The sequence below is a fragment of the Lissotriton vulgaris genome, chromosome 3_2 (genome assembly GCF_964263255.1).
Source record: "Lissotriton vulgaris chromosome 3_2, aLisVul1.2, whole genome shotgun sequence".
Classification (NCBI taxonomy): Eukaryota; Metazoa; Chordata; class Amphibia; order Caudata; family Salamandridae; genus Lissotriton; species Lissotriton vulgaris.
The window spans coordinates 225,436,307-225,454,912 of NC_141690.1; the positions used below are offsets into that span (position 1 = coordinate 225,436,307).

Consider the following 18,606-nt stretch of genomic DNA (forward strand, 5'->3'; position numbering starts at 1 on the left):
CTGTGCCTTCAGCTGCATCACGCCCTAGACACATACTGAGACGCTGTACATGAAGTGCCAGTGGACTTCCCCCTTAAAGCCAAACTGACAATGGGGCATTAGGGGGGAAAGTCAATACAGTATCGGTCTCTGACACACTCCAGGGTGTGCGAGAGGCCTGGGAACGACGGGGGATGGAAGATGATGAATGGCTGGAGACCCAGATGGCAGGCCGGATACTCACCATCCCTTTCAACCTGCGACTAACCCAATTCACCATAGAATCTACTATAGCTATAATAGGCTGTGTAAAATGAGGCGTACCCGCATCCGACAGTGCACATGGTGTTGCGCCCCAGAAGGGTAGCTATTTCATATGATCTGGTCTTGCCATGCCAATTAGTTTCAATTTAGTTATTTGTCTGCTGGTTGCAGGCTGTGATACCTTTCCTTCCGGAGGACTGCGACCTGCCCACCAGCCCAGCACAGTGTATGACACGAGATGCCATCTGTGGCACACAGGCTTTAGCTGCCCCTCTCTCATCCAGAGGCTGGGCACTAGGCACAACCTGTGAGACATGAAAGCTGGGCTCAGGCGGGCTTCATCATAATGCCTTAAGGAATGTAAATGGAAGCTGTGCAGTCATTGTTAGTTCAGCAGGTACAGTGGCTGTTTTAGGGCACGTGGAACCATTACTACGCCACTAGCTGTGGCCCAAACCCCTTTGGTTTCCATGAGTGATGAAGCCTCAAGCCTTGAGCGCGCATGTTCTTTAAAGAGTTCACTTGGAGTGATACTTTTCTATTGGGTAACAATACTTCAGACTCCTACACACCTAAAACGAAGCATCTTTTACTTGGTGAGAGTTAAAAATATTATACAATGTGTAGAAGGCCCCCAAAATAATGCCTGCAGTGGTGTGACGTTATTTGACAAGGAACTGCCAAACCCAGTCCTGCAGATGTAATTAATATACATGTGTTGTTTTCAAACACTGGGCAAACTGAAAAAATATAATTATTGAAACACAGTCAACAATATGGTTTGTTTAAAAAGGGACAAAACCATATAATGATGACCTCAGAATTATGGTTGCTAATTTATTGGGCCATGGATGTGACCGCCTCAGGTGATATGTTAATTATAGTAATACAATCTATGATTATAAGACTAGAAGAGTCACCACTACTGACCAGCAGCAAAGAGCCAGCCAGGTCATACCACAGACCCTCATAATTCCCAAGCAGCAGAGGGCAGGTAGATGGGGGCCTGCAGCCATGCAACACCGAGCACTTAACCTGGGAAATCAGCTCTCCTCAACCCTTTCAGATACAACAGCTACAGGTACAATAGAGAAAATCAGGGGCTGAAAACAGATGGACAGTATCAGCATTGGTAATTAACGGGGCCTGGCACGCCATGAGTGAGGACAAGCTTAAAGGAGCTCTGAACATGTGTGACATAATGTTCAAGTGCAGTAATGCTGAGAATAAACTAAAATGTGTTAGTTTAACTCGTAAAGCGTGGCACTAGGCAGGACTGCCCATGGTCACAACAAAAAACTACATGTACTCCAGCTGTGCATGGACACCCATACCTGGATGCTGATTTATTCCAAACATACTACAATAGGCAAAGAGAAGGGCACTGTTCCTTGCCCTGCTGACAGTTACGAAAGACACTCTACTCACCTATGTATTTACAAAGCACTAAAAGATTAGGAATGGCATTCAGACAAGATTTGAAGGGTTTGTTTGACTTAAAGCCAAAGAAAGGTATCTTACCCTTAAGACAGCTCTTTTTTAAATGGACACTGGCAGCCTCTCATGGAAAATGCATTCCATATCATATGACACATGCTTGAAACATGGATATTAGCATTCTAGCAACAAGGCATTTACCAGTTGTGAGCACACCATGTTTACTTACCATAGGTATCCCAATCTCATTGGTGTTGATGTACATGTCAGGGCAAATAACAGAACGTGCCGCGTAGTCCACACGCTTCCCCATCATGTGCTTCCGGAACAGACCATCCTTCTTCTCCAAGATCTGCAAGTGTGCAAACACAAATCAGAGAAAAATCACACATAAAGCAGAGAACACAACAGTGTCCTGCAAATGAACCAGCCCATCCACCAACAGTCAGATGTCCTAAAAAAACATTCTCAAATTCCTGACAATATGAACTTTTTATTTGGCTTTCAAACGTCATCATGATTAATGGTCAGCATATCCCCGGCTTTCCGCAGCACAGAGTTCTGGACAAGCAATGGAAGGACTGCAGTTTTAATTCTGGATGCACCAAGTGTACATAAACGTCCATATCTGAAGTCTCTTTTTCAGGCAGCGCGGTCTTATGACAGTTGTTAATGCAGCAGCCCTTAGTGTGCTGTAGTAACTAAGGCTCATGCCAACATTACCAAACGTTGGCAAAGCTAGTAGATGTCACATTTGGGACATATTGACCTAGGTGCGCGCATGCATGATGATTATACACATGCATGGGTCAAGACGCATGTGTAACGGTACTAAATTTGAATTTACAATCCAAGATAGATCAGGGAATACAAAAATTAAATTAGAGTAGCACAACACCGTTTTTTTGTTTCGTAACGTGAAAGCGTTGATAACAATTTCCTGCGGCACCCTCAACACATTTTTACAAAAAAAAATGTAAATAAAAAAAGGAACAGCAGGGGTATGGATAAGATGATAGTGGGTGCAGTCGGCAGAAACGTAAAAAGGAGTGGGCAGGTAAATTTTTAAAAAAAGCATGTTGGAAAAAGAGGGGAGAAGCAGCACACAAGGGAGAGAGCAACACAGGAGATGGGAAAGAAATACACAGAGCAGAGCAAACAGCACATAAGGGAGAGAGCAACACAGAGTGCAGGGGATGGGTAGTTGACTGTAGGAGAAGCAAACAAGGGAGAGAGATGGAAAACACATCCTCCCTCTAGAAGTACTTAACAAAGAAGACAAGAAAAAAAGTAGTTCCCTAAAATTGAGCAGATTAAGAATACAAGTCAACCAATCAAAGGGATGATAAAGAGGATATGCTCCATGGGCGGGACAGACACAAAATTGACATGATGGGAAAAAGAAAGCCATTAGTTAAGAAACAAGCAAATGATAGTGTCAATAAAGTCAACCAATGGTTAGCAATGGGCAGGGTTCAATTCTTCCCTTACATTCCAATATCCTTTGACTAGTTCAAAAAGACTTAACATCTGAACCATACACTAACTACATTTACTTTTCATAAGTGTTAAACCGGACAACTACAAACTCTCCGAGACACGCTTCAAAATCCTGTCATGATCTTCTCTGCCTCGACCTAACAACAATATAATGCTTTGGGAGAAAAAGGCATGTGGAATTGCCTCCAGGACAGTTTTCTGTACTCTTTGAATTCTGAAAGAGTACAGACAGGTAAGATGCTTAGATTCAGCAAGCAGGGGAACTTAATAGGCTGATGCTAAATCAGTGGAGAAACGTGGCTCAATGGTTAGAGCGGCAGACCCTGATGCAGAGGTCTAGCCCGGGACCAGGGTTCAATTCCCCGCCTCGGGGGTCTTGGGTTCAAAAATTCCACGGACCTGACAATTCTCGCCTCGGTGCCTATTCCAAACATGGAGTCCCACTCTGCAACTCTGGGCAATAGCTTGCTTAATCTCCACAACGGCCCCCACAACGCTAAGGATGCCTGGCCTCCACCTTGGGGGTGCCCAGGAGTGGACATCTCACAGGAAAGCCAGGAAGGGTTCCACAGCGGTATGAATACAGCGCTACGAGACCTCTATGTAGAAGGCGCTATATAAATACAAACACATTTACATTTACAATAACGTGGTTCCTCCAAGCACAGTCTCTGAAATGTTTGGAAGCGATTGGCGACCCACCCAGAAGTGTTTGTGGAGGTCCCTGAAGTCCACATACATTTTATGCTTTTGCTGAAGAATGTTCACTGCCCACAGCAGCAAGGTATGAATCAAATACTTTGCTTCCCTGCTTCCGGGATAGCAGAGGACCCGTTTATTCATATGCAAGCACAGATGGCTGAGACTTGCTTCTTGCAGCCATGTTAAGGCAATTCAAGATTGTTTAACAGTAATACGCAATAAAACATTTAGGAATAACAAACTACCATAGAATACTTGAGTAACAGATCCCATTATAAGCACTCTATTATTATAATAGAAGTGGAGATCTTTGTACATTGCATTGAACCTCTTATGCTGTACCGTTAAACTTGGAATATTGATTCAGAGTGTATTCCACATTGTTAAGCACTATATATTATGGCAGAGAGTGTTAATTTTTAATGCAAACTGTTTGATTACAAGTTGCAAATTCCATAGCACCTTCTTTACAGTGAGAAATCTTGCCACTGAAAACAAAATGGAACTTTTTTTAAAGGAATGGATTTCGATCGCCTCTAAAAAAGAAATTACAATTTATGCCCAGTACCTCAATCATGAAATTAGAACATCTGCAAGAGCAAAGCTGTGCTATGCTCAGGTGAGGTCATATGCAGATCTTAACCTGGAAGATTTAACAAAGTCTTGAGGAAATCCAACCTGTAGAGCGTCACAGCTAGAAAAATCACTTTCCGTATTCAAAATGGCTGATGATGGCATGGTATCACATATGCGGGTAACGCATGACATCAAGAAAAAAAGGTTAACACTCCACTAAGCCTGGCAGTGAATAAGGAGCTTCAGGAACGAAAGCAAGCCATTGGGTATCCCTGCCAGGCGTTACAAGCTCTAGCTTCATCATCCGCTTCATCAGAGTTCACTGGCAACCGATACCCGCTTTAGACCATCACTCAGACACTCCTACAGGTAGTCTGCAATGTCGGTAGCAAAGTCTCTGACCGCTACCAGTAGTTTAAGTAGACTGCATCCAATCACCTTCGCACCGCAACAGAAGTCAGCAATCCATTTCATTTCATAAAGCTTTATTCGGAACATTAAAAAAAAAAACATGTCCATAAAAGCACAAATAATACAGACAATTCATACAATTTCATAGAGGTAAACATAATATACAATATATATACATTATCGATCAAAGAAAAAGAGGAACACATATTACAAAATATCCAGAGGGGGATGGAATAAATATTTAAAATATACAAAAGTTAAAAACACATACTTTTCCTGGCGCTAATCGCTTTGAATATAAAAGATGCAGTAAAAAAACAAATATCCGCATGATTCAGATTAAAAATCAATTTCATAGCTTCTGTAATGTCTCTCACTCCAAATCTAATGAATAATGGCTTCAAGTAGAATTTCCTTAACTCAGTGTACGATCACATGTTAACAAAAAGTGCTTAGTGCTTTGTTCAGTCTTATTATCACATTTACAGGGACCAACAGGGCGCGATTTAATGTTAGGCCATGCGACCAGATGATGTGCTATACCCATCCTCATTCTGGTCAGCACAAACTGGTGCGAGGCTCTTGTCACCTGTGATAGATATGGTCTGAAACCGGTAAATTCATTCATGCTATTATATAGTACACAAGTAGTTAATTTAGAGTCCTCTAAGTGATGCCTTTCATTACAGTGATTTAAGAATATTGATTTCACATCAGATTTGGGGATTTCCGAAAGCCCGTAGGGGTCCATTACCACATTGATACCAAATAGATTTTGTACACAATCAATAATGTAGCTGATCCAGGGGATCTTCAAGTGTTGGTCCAATAAAAGGCAGTCCTTAATAATTGCTCTGTTCAGTGTGGTACCATCACTGAGCCAGATCGAGCGCCACAGTAGTATGGGCCTTAACATGATCAGATCATTTAAGGTTTTGATCCCTGTTTCATTGTGAACCAAGGAATTGGAAGTAGACCTGGGTAAGCATAGGAGCTTTTTCAGGAAGAGGTTCTCCTCTACCTGTAAGCTCCTGGCTGTTGACACCCCCCAGACTCCTGCCCCGTAAAGGGCAGCAGAAAGACATTTTGATTGATAAATATTTAACATGTCTTTAATACGTCTATTCCCCAGTTTCTTGGCAAACAGAAAGACCCCATTGGCGCTCCTGATCATCTTAGTTCTGACCACCTTATGTTCAGTGGCCCAGCTCCCATTTTGAGAAAAGGTAATTCCCAAATAACAAAAGTTATCAACTTTTTTCACTGGTTCACCATCAATAACATAGTGGGTTTTCCCTTTACTTTTAACTTTTCCAGAGCTGCATTCCATTACATAAGTCTTAGCCTTATTAATCAGCAATCCATATTTCAAGTGCGTTTGCAGCTAATAATATCCGCAAATATAGCCGTTCCCAATCCTGCCTTTGTTTCTAAACACTCCATAGTGTCTGGTATTCAAGCACAAGGTCCATATACACAGGTCCTTTGTTTGGATGCATGCACCTGTTCCATGAAGGTTTCTCTCGTTGCCAGTGTTATGTTGCCACCAATAACACGCCAGTACAAGTGAATAATAATAATAATAATAATAATAAATCCTTTATAAAGCGCCTGGCAACACAGAAAACAGTGTGTCCCCGCGCTAACTGCTGATAGATTACCAAGGGGCCGATATGCCAGGCCGAAGGACTTACAGAGTGGGAAACAAGTATGTTTTTAATTTCCTCCGGAAACTAATTTCAGACGGCTCCATCCTAAGATGCAGAGGGAGTGCGTTCCAGTGTTTGGAGGCCAAATACCTAAATGAGCGTCCGCCCATTCTGGCCCTAAGGATGCGAGGAGTTTTAAACAACATCACGCCAGAAGATCTTAGGATCAAAATAGGAGCACAAGTTCTTCTATTGACTTCCGGATGTGAAACATCAAGCTTTCAACCTCACAGCAGGGCAGCCAGGTGTCCAGTTGCCAACACTGGAACCTCGGTGAGTACACAGCCAATGACACCTTTAAGTTCTAGGTTTGCAAGTATGATGCCTTCACAGCTAATCCACAACTATTACCTTCCAAGATGAAACTGCTACATTTTCAAACGGTCTTTCCTGTCCTATGAGGTGGCTCAACTAATAACCCTTGACATACTGGGAATGCTTGCAGTACCAATGCAGTAGAGAAGCATTCTTTTAAGCAAATAGGCAGTGGAAACTGCCCGCTTGAGACCCTAGAGTAACAGCCTATGGGGGTGGAGGCGAGATGAATGCAGATCCTGTTTGCTGCAGCATGTTGGCCAACCCTGTATCCGTCGAGACCGACATCCACTGAAGACAAACTATCTCATAAAAGACTGAAGAAACAGATCTCAAGATCTGCTGCTTTAACAAAACTTTCTATTACGTGTCTCTTACTAGATGGCTTGCCGTGCTTCTGTAAGATGCTAAAGCTGCTGGAGCATATATGGACAAGTTCTAGGGTAGTGTGTGTCGGGGGCGGGGAGGGGGGAGAAAGCACCAAGGAGGGCATGAGAGATGCGCATGCGAAAGAGAGAACACGGGACAAAGTGAGAGCACACAGGCAAGAGCAACGCGGAGCATGGGGTGGAGAACCGCACAGACGAGAAAGTAGCAGAGCCCTGGAGGGAAGAGAAGTGCATGAGGGAAACAGATGAAATACACATGCATTCTCATGAACGGCTGAAGCAAAAAATAAAATGAAAAGCAATTGCTCAAAAGTGAGCAGTAGAAGGACCCAAGTAAACAGGCTATGCTCCAGGGGAGAGATAAACAGAAGCCATCTAATAAAAGGCAAGCGAATGAGAGTGACAAAGCCAACCAAGCAATGGGCATTAAGCAGACCATAACTTCTTGTTAAGCTGACAAAAGGTCTTTTCAAACCAGACAGCTCGAGCCATCTTCTAGGCTTGACCTAAATACTTACACACAGACACAAACACACACACACACACACACACACACACACACACTCTAGACCTACAACCTTTTGTCCCCTTACCCTGGGCTATTACTCCTCGTCTCCCAGAGTGTAGCTGCCTATTTATAAACACATCATAGTGAATCTTTCTCCTCTGCTTCGTCCCGTTCACCTGGGCCATTACTCCAAGACCCCAAGAAGTCCGAACTCTGGGCAGCTGTGTTCTAGGTTGGCAACTTGGCACCACTGCCAGCCTGACGGCATCATATTACACGCTCACTCAATTTGATTGGCATGTTAAAGAAAACAGCCTAGAAATGCACCAGGGCACAACAGGCGTGTGTGCCTGCTGTATGCACTCCCGGGGCACTATGGTATTACAGAAGGGGTGCAGACGCTTGTGTGGCCCCTTCTGTAATACTGATAGCGATGGCGCACATGTAGCCCCAGTGCTATCTTCAGAAGGAGTTTCCTCATTTGCACGGGCGGGACTCCATGCAAATTAAGGAATCACTTTGACTCTGCGCCCAAACTATATTACCAGCGCAGGCACAGGGACAAACATGCCCTTAGAAGGTGCACTTTAAGTTACTGGCTGCACCCACCTGCAGGGGGATCTCTAACCCATCTCTCAAGTGCAGGAGGTTGTCTCCTGCACAGAGCCATTAGGAGGCCACTGCTACATATTACACCTAATGCGCTGCCCCCAGGGCAGCACGAGTTGGTAGCTGCCCTCTGGGCAGCGTCTTAATTTAATAGGGCACACTTTCCACTTTTATGCACAGCACAGCTGCTTAACGCTTCGCTGTGGCACAAACAAATACAGTGGCCCTATATGTAATAAGAGCCCAGGCCACGCTTTTTGGCAGTGCGCCCTATATGTAATACGAGCCCAGGTCACGCTTTATGAGCGCAAAATGCCACCTACTTTGACGAGGGATGTGAGTCCCCCTGCAAAGTGGGCTATGCCCCTAGGTTTGAAGGCTACTGATATAGAGGTTTCCTCTGTTGGCCTAGAGGGTGAACGTTTGGGACACCAATGGTAAGGACTTTCAAAGGGTTTAGCAGTAATTGCCAAGGCTTCTACAAATTCTTCAACACTCGAGACTTCTGGTAACACTGGGCATCACTTAGAGGGTGGTAAAATAATTGAGATCTATGCATGACGGCCATCATGATTTTCTGGCAAGCAAGTTTTTACGCCCTCCCTGTTACAACCTGTCAATCCCTTGCCTGACCTCAAGATGGCTGCCACAGTGATCCCTACCACATCGTGCTACTCCTTCGAGAAAAAAACAGATTTAAACCACACCACGAACACATCCCCCATCCGGCCTACCCTACAGGATACCGAATCTTGAACCTATATCCGACCGCGGAGACCTAGCTTTTTGGCCAATGCCCGGTGGAGCTGCTTGATAGCTATAGAGGAGATTGGCTGTGGACTACCCCTTCGACCGTCACCTACCCAGCCGGACATTAGCACCTTACTTCGTCACTCCGTCGTACTCACCCTCCTACCACTTTACTCAACCCACTTTCTCCTTTACACTCCATTTATCCCTCCTCTTTGCTCTCTAATTGTTTTCTCATTGAGACCTAGCCGCTTGATTGATGCCTGGTGGAGCTACCTGATAGCCATAGAGGAGATGGGCTGTGGACTTCCCCCTTGGATGTCACCTACCCAGCCGGACTTTGGGCAGACTCTCCTTTGTCTCTCCATCCAACCTATCTCCAACCTTTCTCCCTCCTACACATTTACCCCACCCCTTACCCTTCTAATCTCCATTTATTTAGTCTTACTACGCTCTTGAAATGTTTTCTTGTAACTGATGTAATTCTGTAATTTTGTGGAACCTTATGTAAAGCGCTCTGATACCTCCGGGTCTAGCCAGCGCTATATAAAACTCAAATAAATAAATAAATTTTTTTTTTAAATCTATGCTTCTGAGATTGCACACGCACAGACCTTGATATTTTTTTGTGGGGTTTCAGTTACAATTAGCTTCTCCAACCTAAAAGTCCTGTGGACGGTAATTAATAAGCATAGGTACAGGAAAAGTAGAAAGGAGGTGGACTGGTAAATTTCTCTTGTTGAGGGGTTTCATGGTCACGAATCAAGATCAATCCTAAACTGAAATCTGGGATATGCTTTGTTCAATATTCTGTGAGCTGAATTCCTTGAGGGACTGGACTCCATTCCTTTTATATGCCTAGCCAGTGCAAACTGGCAGAACATAAATATAATAGAAAATAGTATAAAAATGATGTGGTATTTTAGATATCTAAAACTTGCCAAAATTGTGAGTGCTTAGAAAGAGCTGCTCTTAAGGAGTCCAATTCAAAAAGCGGTGGTTGGAAAAGTTGGAAATGTCCCCTTGTAGTTATCCTCCTAAGTATGTTTGCAAAAGATTTCCAACTTCGATGGGGTTCACAAAAAAGCCTGTGATACACATAGATTTACGAGAGCATACCAACTCGCAAAATGTATTTATGTAGATTTTGCAATAGATGAGAAATCTGATGAATACATTTTCACATGTAACTTTATAGCTTTCTCCACATGGAGAATATTTTCTAAATGTGCAGAATCCCTTCCCCAGCAACCCAAAGAAATACAGGGGTGTTCAGTTCCTCACCTGGCGTATCCCTGGGTATTTTTCTGTCATTAATCTATCCATGTCGCTGTCAAATACAATGTTCACGTGGCTCTGTAGATAGATCCAGGCGCTGTACAGCTTGTCGGTCAGCGTCACTCCTACGAGATTGGCCAGGAATGCCCGGTCCATAGTATCCAACTCTTGACTTTCTACCTGTGACAAAATGGGAAACACAAACAGTCACGACAGGCAGGAACCAAAAACATTTCACCGGAGGAAAGAGCCACTCCCCACCGGCTGAAGTTCATTGAATTCAGATCAAGCAATCATGCGTTTAAAGGCAATCTACTCTAACAATTCTCTCACTACAGGCTTACCCAGTAAGGATGCTACATTTAACATGAGCCACTAGCTGGGTAAAATGACTCGCTAGACCACTTGCATTATTTGACCCCTCTTCCATGGCTGCTGATTCAACAAAATGTAGAAGTGACCTGAATCACACAATGTAGTTCCGACCTGCGGCGAAAACAGGTCGGAACTACATTGTGTGATTCAGGTCCCCGCAGCAGCCAAGATTTATTCAGACGCTGCTCCTCGTCCATTCTGGCACAGATGCCCATTCAACCCAGATACGCCGATTCTGAGGCGGTATCGATTTTTCGGAGATCCACGCAGGGTACAATTCAATTTATCCATGGAGTCTATCGCGCCTTGACGCCCTTGGTACATTCTGGACCAGCGTAATTCCAAGCCTCAGCACTATACCAACTTGTCAACCCTGTCCTGAAGAAGATCCCAAACCATTGTGGATCGAAACACCGTCGACACTACAGCGCAATTGTTTGGCGCACTATAGTGTTTGGCTCATAACTAGGATCTAATGTATTATAAAGGACTAAAACTTATTGATCATTGAGCCATCATTGTACATAACTTTGTCACCTTGCGCCGTTCACGCTGTTCACCTGTATCACTTGCGTTGTCACTTTTCACTTGTATATATCACTTTGTCACCAAGTGCTTTTGGGTTGTCACATGAATTCTCTTGTACAGTGCTGTTTTCAACTGTATTCCCATGTGTAAATATTTCAACAAATTGGTGAATTACAAGCTATATACTAACCAATTGAGCCTCCTTGTTTCCTTCCGATGTAATGCTCTTTGCATACATAACTAAACTGCCTTTCGATTTGTTACCTGTTGGGACATTGTTTTTTCTATATATTTTATACCCAGTCCCAGTGTGGTCCACAGGTTTTACTCCTGTTTTATATCACTAAAACTTAGCCCGACAGTAGAATAACCAGTGGCTGAAGGCCTAGAGTATGATTTAAAATTGGAAGGCAACAAAGAAAGTTGTGTTGCAGGTTTATTCAACAATTTAATGTGTTAGCTTGCAGGCAATCCTAAAGCATCTAATGGTGATGCAACCTAAACTGGCTGCCAAACTGATTAACCAATAAGCATCAGGGCAACATACAAATGATGCAAAAAATAATAAGCATACAGCTTGCCCGCAAGTATCAATGCAATTATTTTCCAGTGTAGGATGGAATTAATTAGCTAAGAACAGCAGGTGGTGTCACCATACTGAGTTAATAAGATTAAGAGTGTCAAGAAATTCAGTCTACTGTGTGAAACTGGAACAAGCATATGGAGGAATCATCTCATTACTGTAACATATGAGCATGAAACTGCGGTAAAGGCCTCATCCACCAGGGACCACACAAAGATGTTCCACAAATCGCCATGCTTCTCTGGTCTCCAAGCAGCAACATAAACACATTCTTTCTTCACAGATTGTACACTGCAGAAGTTTAACCCTTCACCACCCTTACCGGCTGGATTTCTGTCTCTGTCATCTCTGGTGGCTTGGTCTGCTCCTTAGCCATCAGTGCCAACAGCTTCTGGATCACTGCAACATCCTTCATGACCGCTTGCAAATTCACCGTTTGACCATTTGTAAACATTTGATCCCCCATGCGGTTCACAGGCCGATACCTGCAATGGAGGAAAACCATTCTTTCATTTAACTTATTTTTTCAAAAAATACCTTACAAAAAAACATTGACTTTCGAAACATAGCAGCAAATCCTAAATGATGACTGATGATTTTTCTCAATTTTTCAAACCTTTACAATATCTGATACCATCATAAGCTTCTTTGTTATTCACTTGCTTTCGCCTACAGTGGGGAATTGTTTAAAAAGGTTTTCCTATAAGGGGTATACTTTGGGTTTGTATTGCCAACTGAATGTGCTACATAAATATAGCATGTGCATGCTGGCTTTTGGTGGTGCTACTTTCGAGAGGGCCTTTGTGGTATGTTATGGGGGACCTGGGACAGTGTCACATTAATGAGACCTTAGCCACCTGCTTTAGGTCTTCAAAGAACAAGTTACTTACTTTGGGTAATGATCTTTCTGTTAGAAACTATCTAGCTGCAGATTCCTCACCTTTTGGATATTCCCAAGACATCAGACTGGATCTGGAAACTTTTCAGCACCACCACTGCGCACCAGTAGGTGGTACTGCACGGCTCTGTACCGACACAGTTCCGCAGTGGAAATAACAGATTGAGCCTATATAGAAGCCACTTCTGCAAGTCAAAATCAGTTGCTTTAGAGTCTGTCTGTGCCCCCAAAAAGCAAACTGGTCTGACCAGTCAGCAGATTCCTAGACTTGGGATCTTATTAAAGAATAGAGTCCAGTCACTGAATGGGGAGAATGGCAGGGTCTGGGAGGAATCTGCGGCTAAATCGAGTCTCTCTATCAGAAGGAGCTTACCAAAGGCAAGTCATTTGTTTTCTGATAGAGACTCCCAGAAGCAGATTCCTCACCTTTTAAAAAGATACCATCAGTGGCGAAATGGAGGCAGATATGTGACTCGACACAAACCAGGAATTCCTGTACTATTGAGCGGGCAAAATGCAGGTCTCAGTGGACTGGACTGTCTAAACTTGGACTGGACTGTCTAGACTGCAGTGCTTCATGAACGAATGGAGGGACGCCCACATAGCCGCAAGGCAAATTTCTAAGCCAGAGACTCTACATGCAAACGCAGTGGTCGCAGCTTTGGACCTTGTAGATAAAGTACGTAGGCTGCTTTATGACCAATGCATGGCAGATCTTAATGCAGCTGGAGTTGGTTCTATTCTGCACAGCCTTGCCTTTTCTGGATCCAGAGAACCCCTATAGGAAAGGGCCACTTATTTAACATGGTCACCCCCACTTTTTGCCTGGTATTTGCTGCAATTTTGACTGACATGCAAGGGGTTCCTGCTACCAGGTCCCCAGTGCTCTTTCCCTAAAACAAGGTAACTGTTCAATTGTTCCCCAACTGGCAAGACCTTTAGCACCTATGTAAGTCCCTAGTAAATGGTACCACTGGCACCTAGGGCCTGGTTACTAAAGAGGGTCCCTAAGGACTGCAGCATGTCTTGTGCCACCCTAAGGGACACACCACAAAACTCATGAAGATTGTCACTGCCGGCTGCGTGAAAGGGTGTGAACCAATGTGAAAACACGTCATGGCACGCACCCTGTGTGCCACGCCCACAGACACTGCATGCAAAATATGTCACTCCTTCAGCAGGCCTTATAGCCCTAAGGCAGGGTGCATTATACCACATGTGAGGACATATCTGCATGAGCAGATATGCCCTTGTGCAGTCTAGTTCAATAACTAGATAGTAAAAGTGAACAGAGAAGCTATCTGAAGTATATGTACTGGCCACTGGTCGTTACAAGTTTTCCAGCTCCATTATAGCTGTACTGAAACCTATGGTGTATGGCATCAAGCACCTAGTATTAACACATCTAAACTGATGCCAGTTGTGGATTTATTAAAACATACACTTAGAGGGCACCTTAGAGGTGCCCCTTGAAAACCTACCAGCCTCTTAGTGTGCTGGCTGACTGGTATCGTCCAGCCTGCCCCCTCAGGCAAGTTTCTAAGCCCTGCAGGTGAGCGCCCACACTCTCTGAGGTCAGAAACTATGCCTGTTCTGGAGGAAGGTGTTCGCATCTCCTCCAGTAGGACGGCTAGCGATTTAGCATATGAAGGCCAGGAGCTTCAAATCCCCTGCCGTCTTTGATATGCGACCCCAGCTTCCCCAAGACCTGGGAGGTTCCACCCCATGAGGCACATTTGGCACCAGGACAGACGGGAATTTAGCTATGCATGTAGGCATGTTGCGCTACCAGGCTAGTCACACCCCTAAGGTGGGCTGCCTGGTGTGTTCCACGAAAGAAGGGTTCCACCATTTTGATTTTGGTGGAAGTAGGAACTCTCAGACAGGGTTATGCCCACTCCCCACAGGAAGTGGTCATATGGCAGGTGTAGTGACCTCAAGGGTAAGTAGCCCATTGGCTACTACCCTTCACTCCCCCTAATGTCCCTAAATTCAGCATTTAGGTGGACCTCTGAACACCAGGAACTTACATTTTTCTGACTAGAAAATAGAAGAAGTACAAAGCAAATCTGAAGAAGCGAGAACTGTGAACTACCGGCGGACTTTTGGTGCCACTACAGGTCTTTTGCAGTCTCCTATGAGATTTCTACGTGGTCAGAGCAGTCCCTCTGACCCTTTGATATTGAGCCCACTGCGACCGAAAACACATAAAAATATGGTGGCTTCTACAATGCCATTTTTATCAGTGTTATGGTGCAAATCAGTGATACGTAATTTACCACGATTCTGACGTGGATAGGGGTAAGCCCACGAGGATAAGAAAGACCAAACTTACTGGAACAGAGTCTCACTCACAAAATGTGACCTGCTTCATCATAGGCAACCTCTTCTCTAGGAGGGCAGACTCGGCCTCCTAATAAACCTGATGAAGGGAGTTCTTAAATAAGATCATTTTCTGGACAAAATAGGATGATCAGGATAAATTTAAAAGTACCAAGAGGTAACCGGGTATTCAACTTTATTAGTAGTAATCTCGGATGCACCTAAAACCAACTACACTATGGATCGAGAGCACAACGGCTCAGAGCATCGTCTTATCGCCAACGTGTTGCTTCCCTATTCTAAGTCACCTATATCAGTCAGGGGCATTTGTCAGTGCTAAGGATCCCTAAAGACCTAGATTAACAAATAGACAATAGTAAAAAGTTAAAACCATGACCAGAGTGAATCCTACCTGGTCTTAGTGCTAGTAAACCCTCACTAAGGGTATACCTTCCATCCTATACGGGGAGGGACGATTTCCATTGCAGTTATACAGTCATATAGAGATACACCATGCAGGAGCACCTATCATCCATCCTTACCCAGCCGCAGGCACCACCCACTGAGACTTTAGGTTGCACTGTAGTGCTGCCTACGCCATCTTGCATGCTCGACCAGCAAGATGAAAAAGGCCACCAATCCCAGCAGTCTTAGAATCGACCTCAATGAAATGCAGGACAGAGACAAAAAGATAAGGATCATAGCCTGGATGTCCAAAGGGCGCTGATGAGTCCTAAGTGTAGCACACTGAACTGCAAATGCTCAGGTAGCTTCGATCGGCAGGCAGGGTGGATATATGAAAACAGGCATCCTGCAGGTCGACACCATCATCCAGGCTCCACTGTCGAGGGCAGATAAGACCTGAGCTGGTGTGAGCCTTCTGGAGGAAGGTGTGGAGGGTACAGGTCTAAAATAGACCATGTGGCCAGAAGAGCCTGCACTGACTGCCTCAAAATGGAGAGATGGCCCTCAGTCAGTTGCTGGGGTGGGGGGGTCGGTGGAAGATGTAAAAAAACTATAAGAACGGTAAAGCATAGCCCCTGTGGACAATGTACAGGAAGGAATAGTTTCTTACCTGTCGGTGTAGTTTTGCAGCTTGAAGATCTTTCTGGATTCACTATGCTGTACATTATTCCGCGGTCTAGTCGTTGGGTCCGGAATCGTAGTATTTTTTCAGGGTTTTTTTTCGTAGCCCAGGTGGGCGTCGACGTCCCACCTCTTGGTGTCCTTCCGGTGATGTCGGCACGCTTCCTGCGCCGGCACCTTTGGGCGCCATCTTCGGATTCTTTTTTCTTGTTTTTGTGTCATGTTTGTTCATGCTTTTCCAATCTTTTCAAGTTCTTCCTTAATGTAAAGGAATTCTAGATTTGTCTCTTTAAAGTGTCTGTTTGCATATTGTCTTTGTATTTCCCGCTTCTCCTGCCTCATCTTTCTGGCAGAGGTGGGTGAGTTCGCTAGTGAACCCAGAAAGATCTTCAAGCTGCAAAACTACACCGACAGGTAAGAAACTATTTGTTTTGCAGCGTGAATCTTCCTGGATTCACTATGCTGTGCATAGACTTTGTAGCGGTTTGTTATGTTTGTGGCGGCTGGGTGGAAGATGAGCGTTGGTTGTTGAACATATGTTGAAGCACTTTCTGTCCTACTTGTGCTTCCTTGTTCATTTGTATATCCACACAGTAGTGCTTAGTAAACGTGTGCACTGAAGCCCATGTTCACGCCAGGCATATGTCTTGAATGGGTGTGTTATCCAGGAAGGCTATTGTTGCTCCCTTTTTCCTGGTAGAGTGGGCTTGTGCCCCTCCTAGTAGTCCGTGACCTGCCTGCTTGTGGCAGAATTGTATAGTTTGTGCGATCCATCGAGCGATGGTGCCCTTTGTTACTGGTCTTCCCAGGAAACTGCTTGCGAAGGCCACAAAGAACTGCTTTGTTTTCCTGTGCTCTTTAGTTCTTTCCATGTAATGCATTACTGCCCTTCTAGCGTCCAGAGTGTGCAGTGCTCTCTCCGTGCTTGTGAATGGTTTCTGAAAGAAGCTTGGTATCTGTATTGTTTGGTTCATGTGAAACCTTGACACCACCTTTGGCATAAAGTGTGGGTCCATTATCATTAATACCCTTTCATTGTGTATTTAAATGTAGGGTTCCTGTAGCTTCAGCGCTTGTAGCTCGCTTACCCTGCGTAGCGAGGTGATTGCTGTCTTCATTGTGAGCATTTGTAGTGAGGCCTTATGGATGGGCTCAAAAGGCCCTTTCATAAGCTCTGTTCGAACTAAATTAAGGTTCCATGCCGTTGGCGGCATCCTTTTTGGTGGGGTGATCCTTTTAACCCGTTCCAGGAATCTCTTTACTACTTGGGATGTAAAGAAGCTCTTGCCCATCTCCCCTCTTGTGTAGGCTACTATCGCTGCAAGGTGTACTCTCAGCGAGGTAGAGCTTAGGTTTGCTTTTAACAGGTGTGTTTAATATTTTAGCACAGTTGATTCCTTGGTGATTTTCTTGTGTAGTTTTTTCCTGATGCACCACTGTGTGAATCTTTTCCATTTCGCCACATAGCACCTCGGTGTGGTAGGTCTCCTTGCCTCCCGTAGCACCCGCAGTGTGCTCTCTGGGAGTTTTAGGTGTGCAAACTCTACGTCTTCAGGAGCCATGCAGCTAGGCAGAGGTTCTCCGGCTCTGGGTGGAGTACTTCCCCGTTTTGCATGGAGAGCAAGTCATTTCTTTTTGCGAACTTGTGGGGTGGTCCCTGCGCCATCTCCACTATTTGAGAGAACCAGGACTGCCTGGCCCACTGTGGTGCCACCAGAATCAGTGTCATGTTGCTAGTTCTGCATTTGCTGAGTACCCTGTTTATCAGTGGTATCGGGGGGAAAGCGCAGGCAAATGTTTTCAACCAGCTTATCCACAGGGCATTCCCGTGGGATTGTTCCCTTGGTTACCTGGATGCGAAGTATTGGCATTTTGCATTCTTGTGTGTTGCAAATAGGTCTATTTTTGGTGTCCCCCACTTCTTGACTAGCTTTTGCGTTTACTGTGCATTTAGCTCCCACTCGTGGGATGCAGATGTCTGTCTGCTGAGCCGGTCTGCCTCCACGTTGTCCTTTCCTGGTAGGTGTATAGCTAGGAGGTCTATTTCTAGTGGGATGGTCCATCTCCATATCTCCTGCACCAGGTTGGATAGTGCAACTGATTGTGTTCCTCCCTGTTTGTTGATGTAGAACATCGTTGTTGTCGGTTTGTATCAACACTCTCTGCTTGGACAGTTGTTTCTGCAAGGCTTTTAGGGCAAGGAACACGGTCTTTAGTTCCAGGTAATTGATGTGCTTGATCACATCTGTTGTAGTCCACAGATTTCGCACCTTGAGCCGGTTCATGTGTGCTCCCCATCCCCTCTGGGATGCGTCTGTTGTGATGGTCACTGATGGGTTTGGTGGTGTTAAAGGCTTCCCCCTTGTTATGTTCTCCTTGTTCCACCA

At 44.6% G+C, this 18,606-nt stretch overlaps 1 protein-coding gene across 1 annotated transcript in view; it reads right to left on the reverse strand.

The window, feature by feature from the left end:
- The window catches only part of POLR1A (RNA polymerase I subunit A), a 565,818-nt gene that overhangs the window by 426,482 nt on the left and 120,730 nt on the right, over window positions 1-18,606 (reverse strand). Inside the window, exons 9-11 of the mRNA XM_086964251.1 lie at window positions 12,236-12,398; window positions 10,434-10,607; window positions 1,910-2,032 (exon numbers count right to left, since the gene is read on the reverse strand). Of these exons, the coding sequence (XP_086820377.1) occupies window positions 1,910-2,032; window positions 10,434-10,607; window positions 12,236-12,398 (460 nt within the window). The remainder of the gene's footprint in view (window positions 1-1,909; window positions 2,033-10,433; window positions 10,608-12,235; window positions 12,399-18,606) is intronic.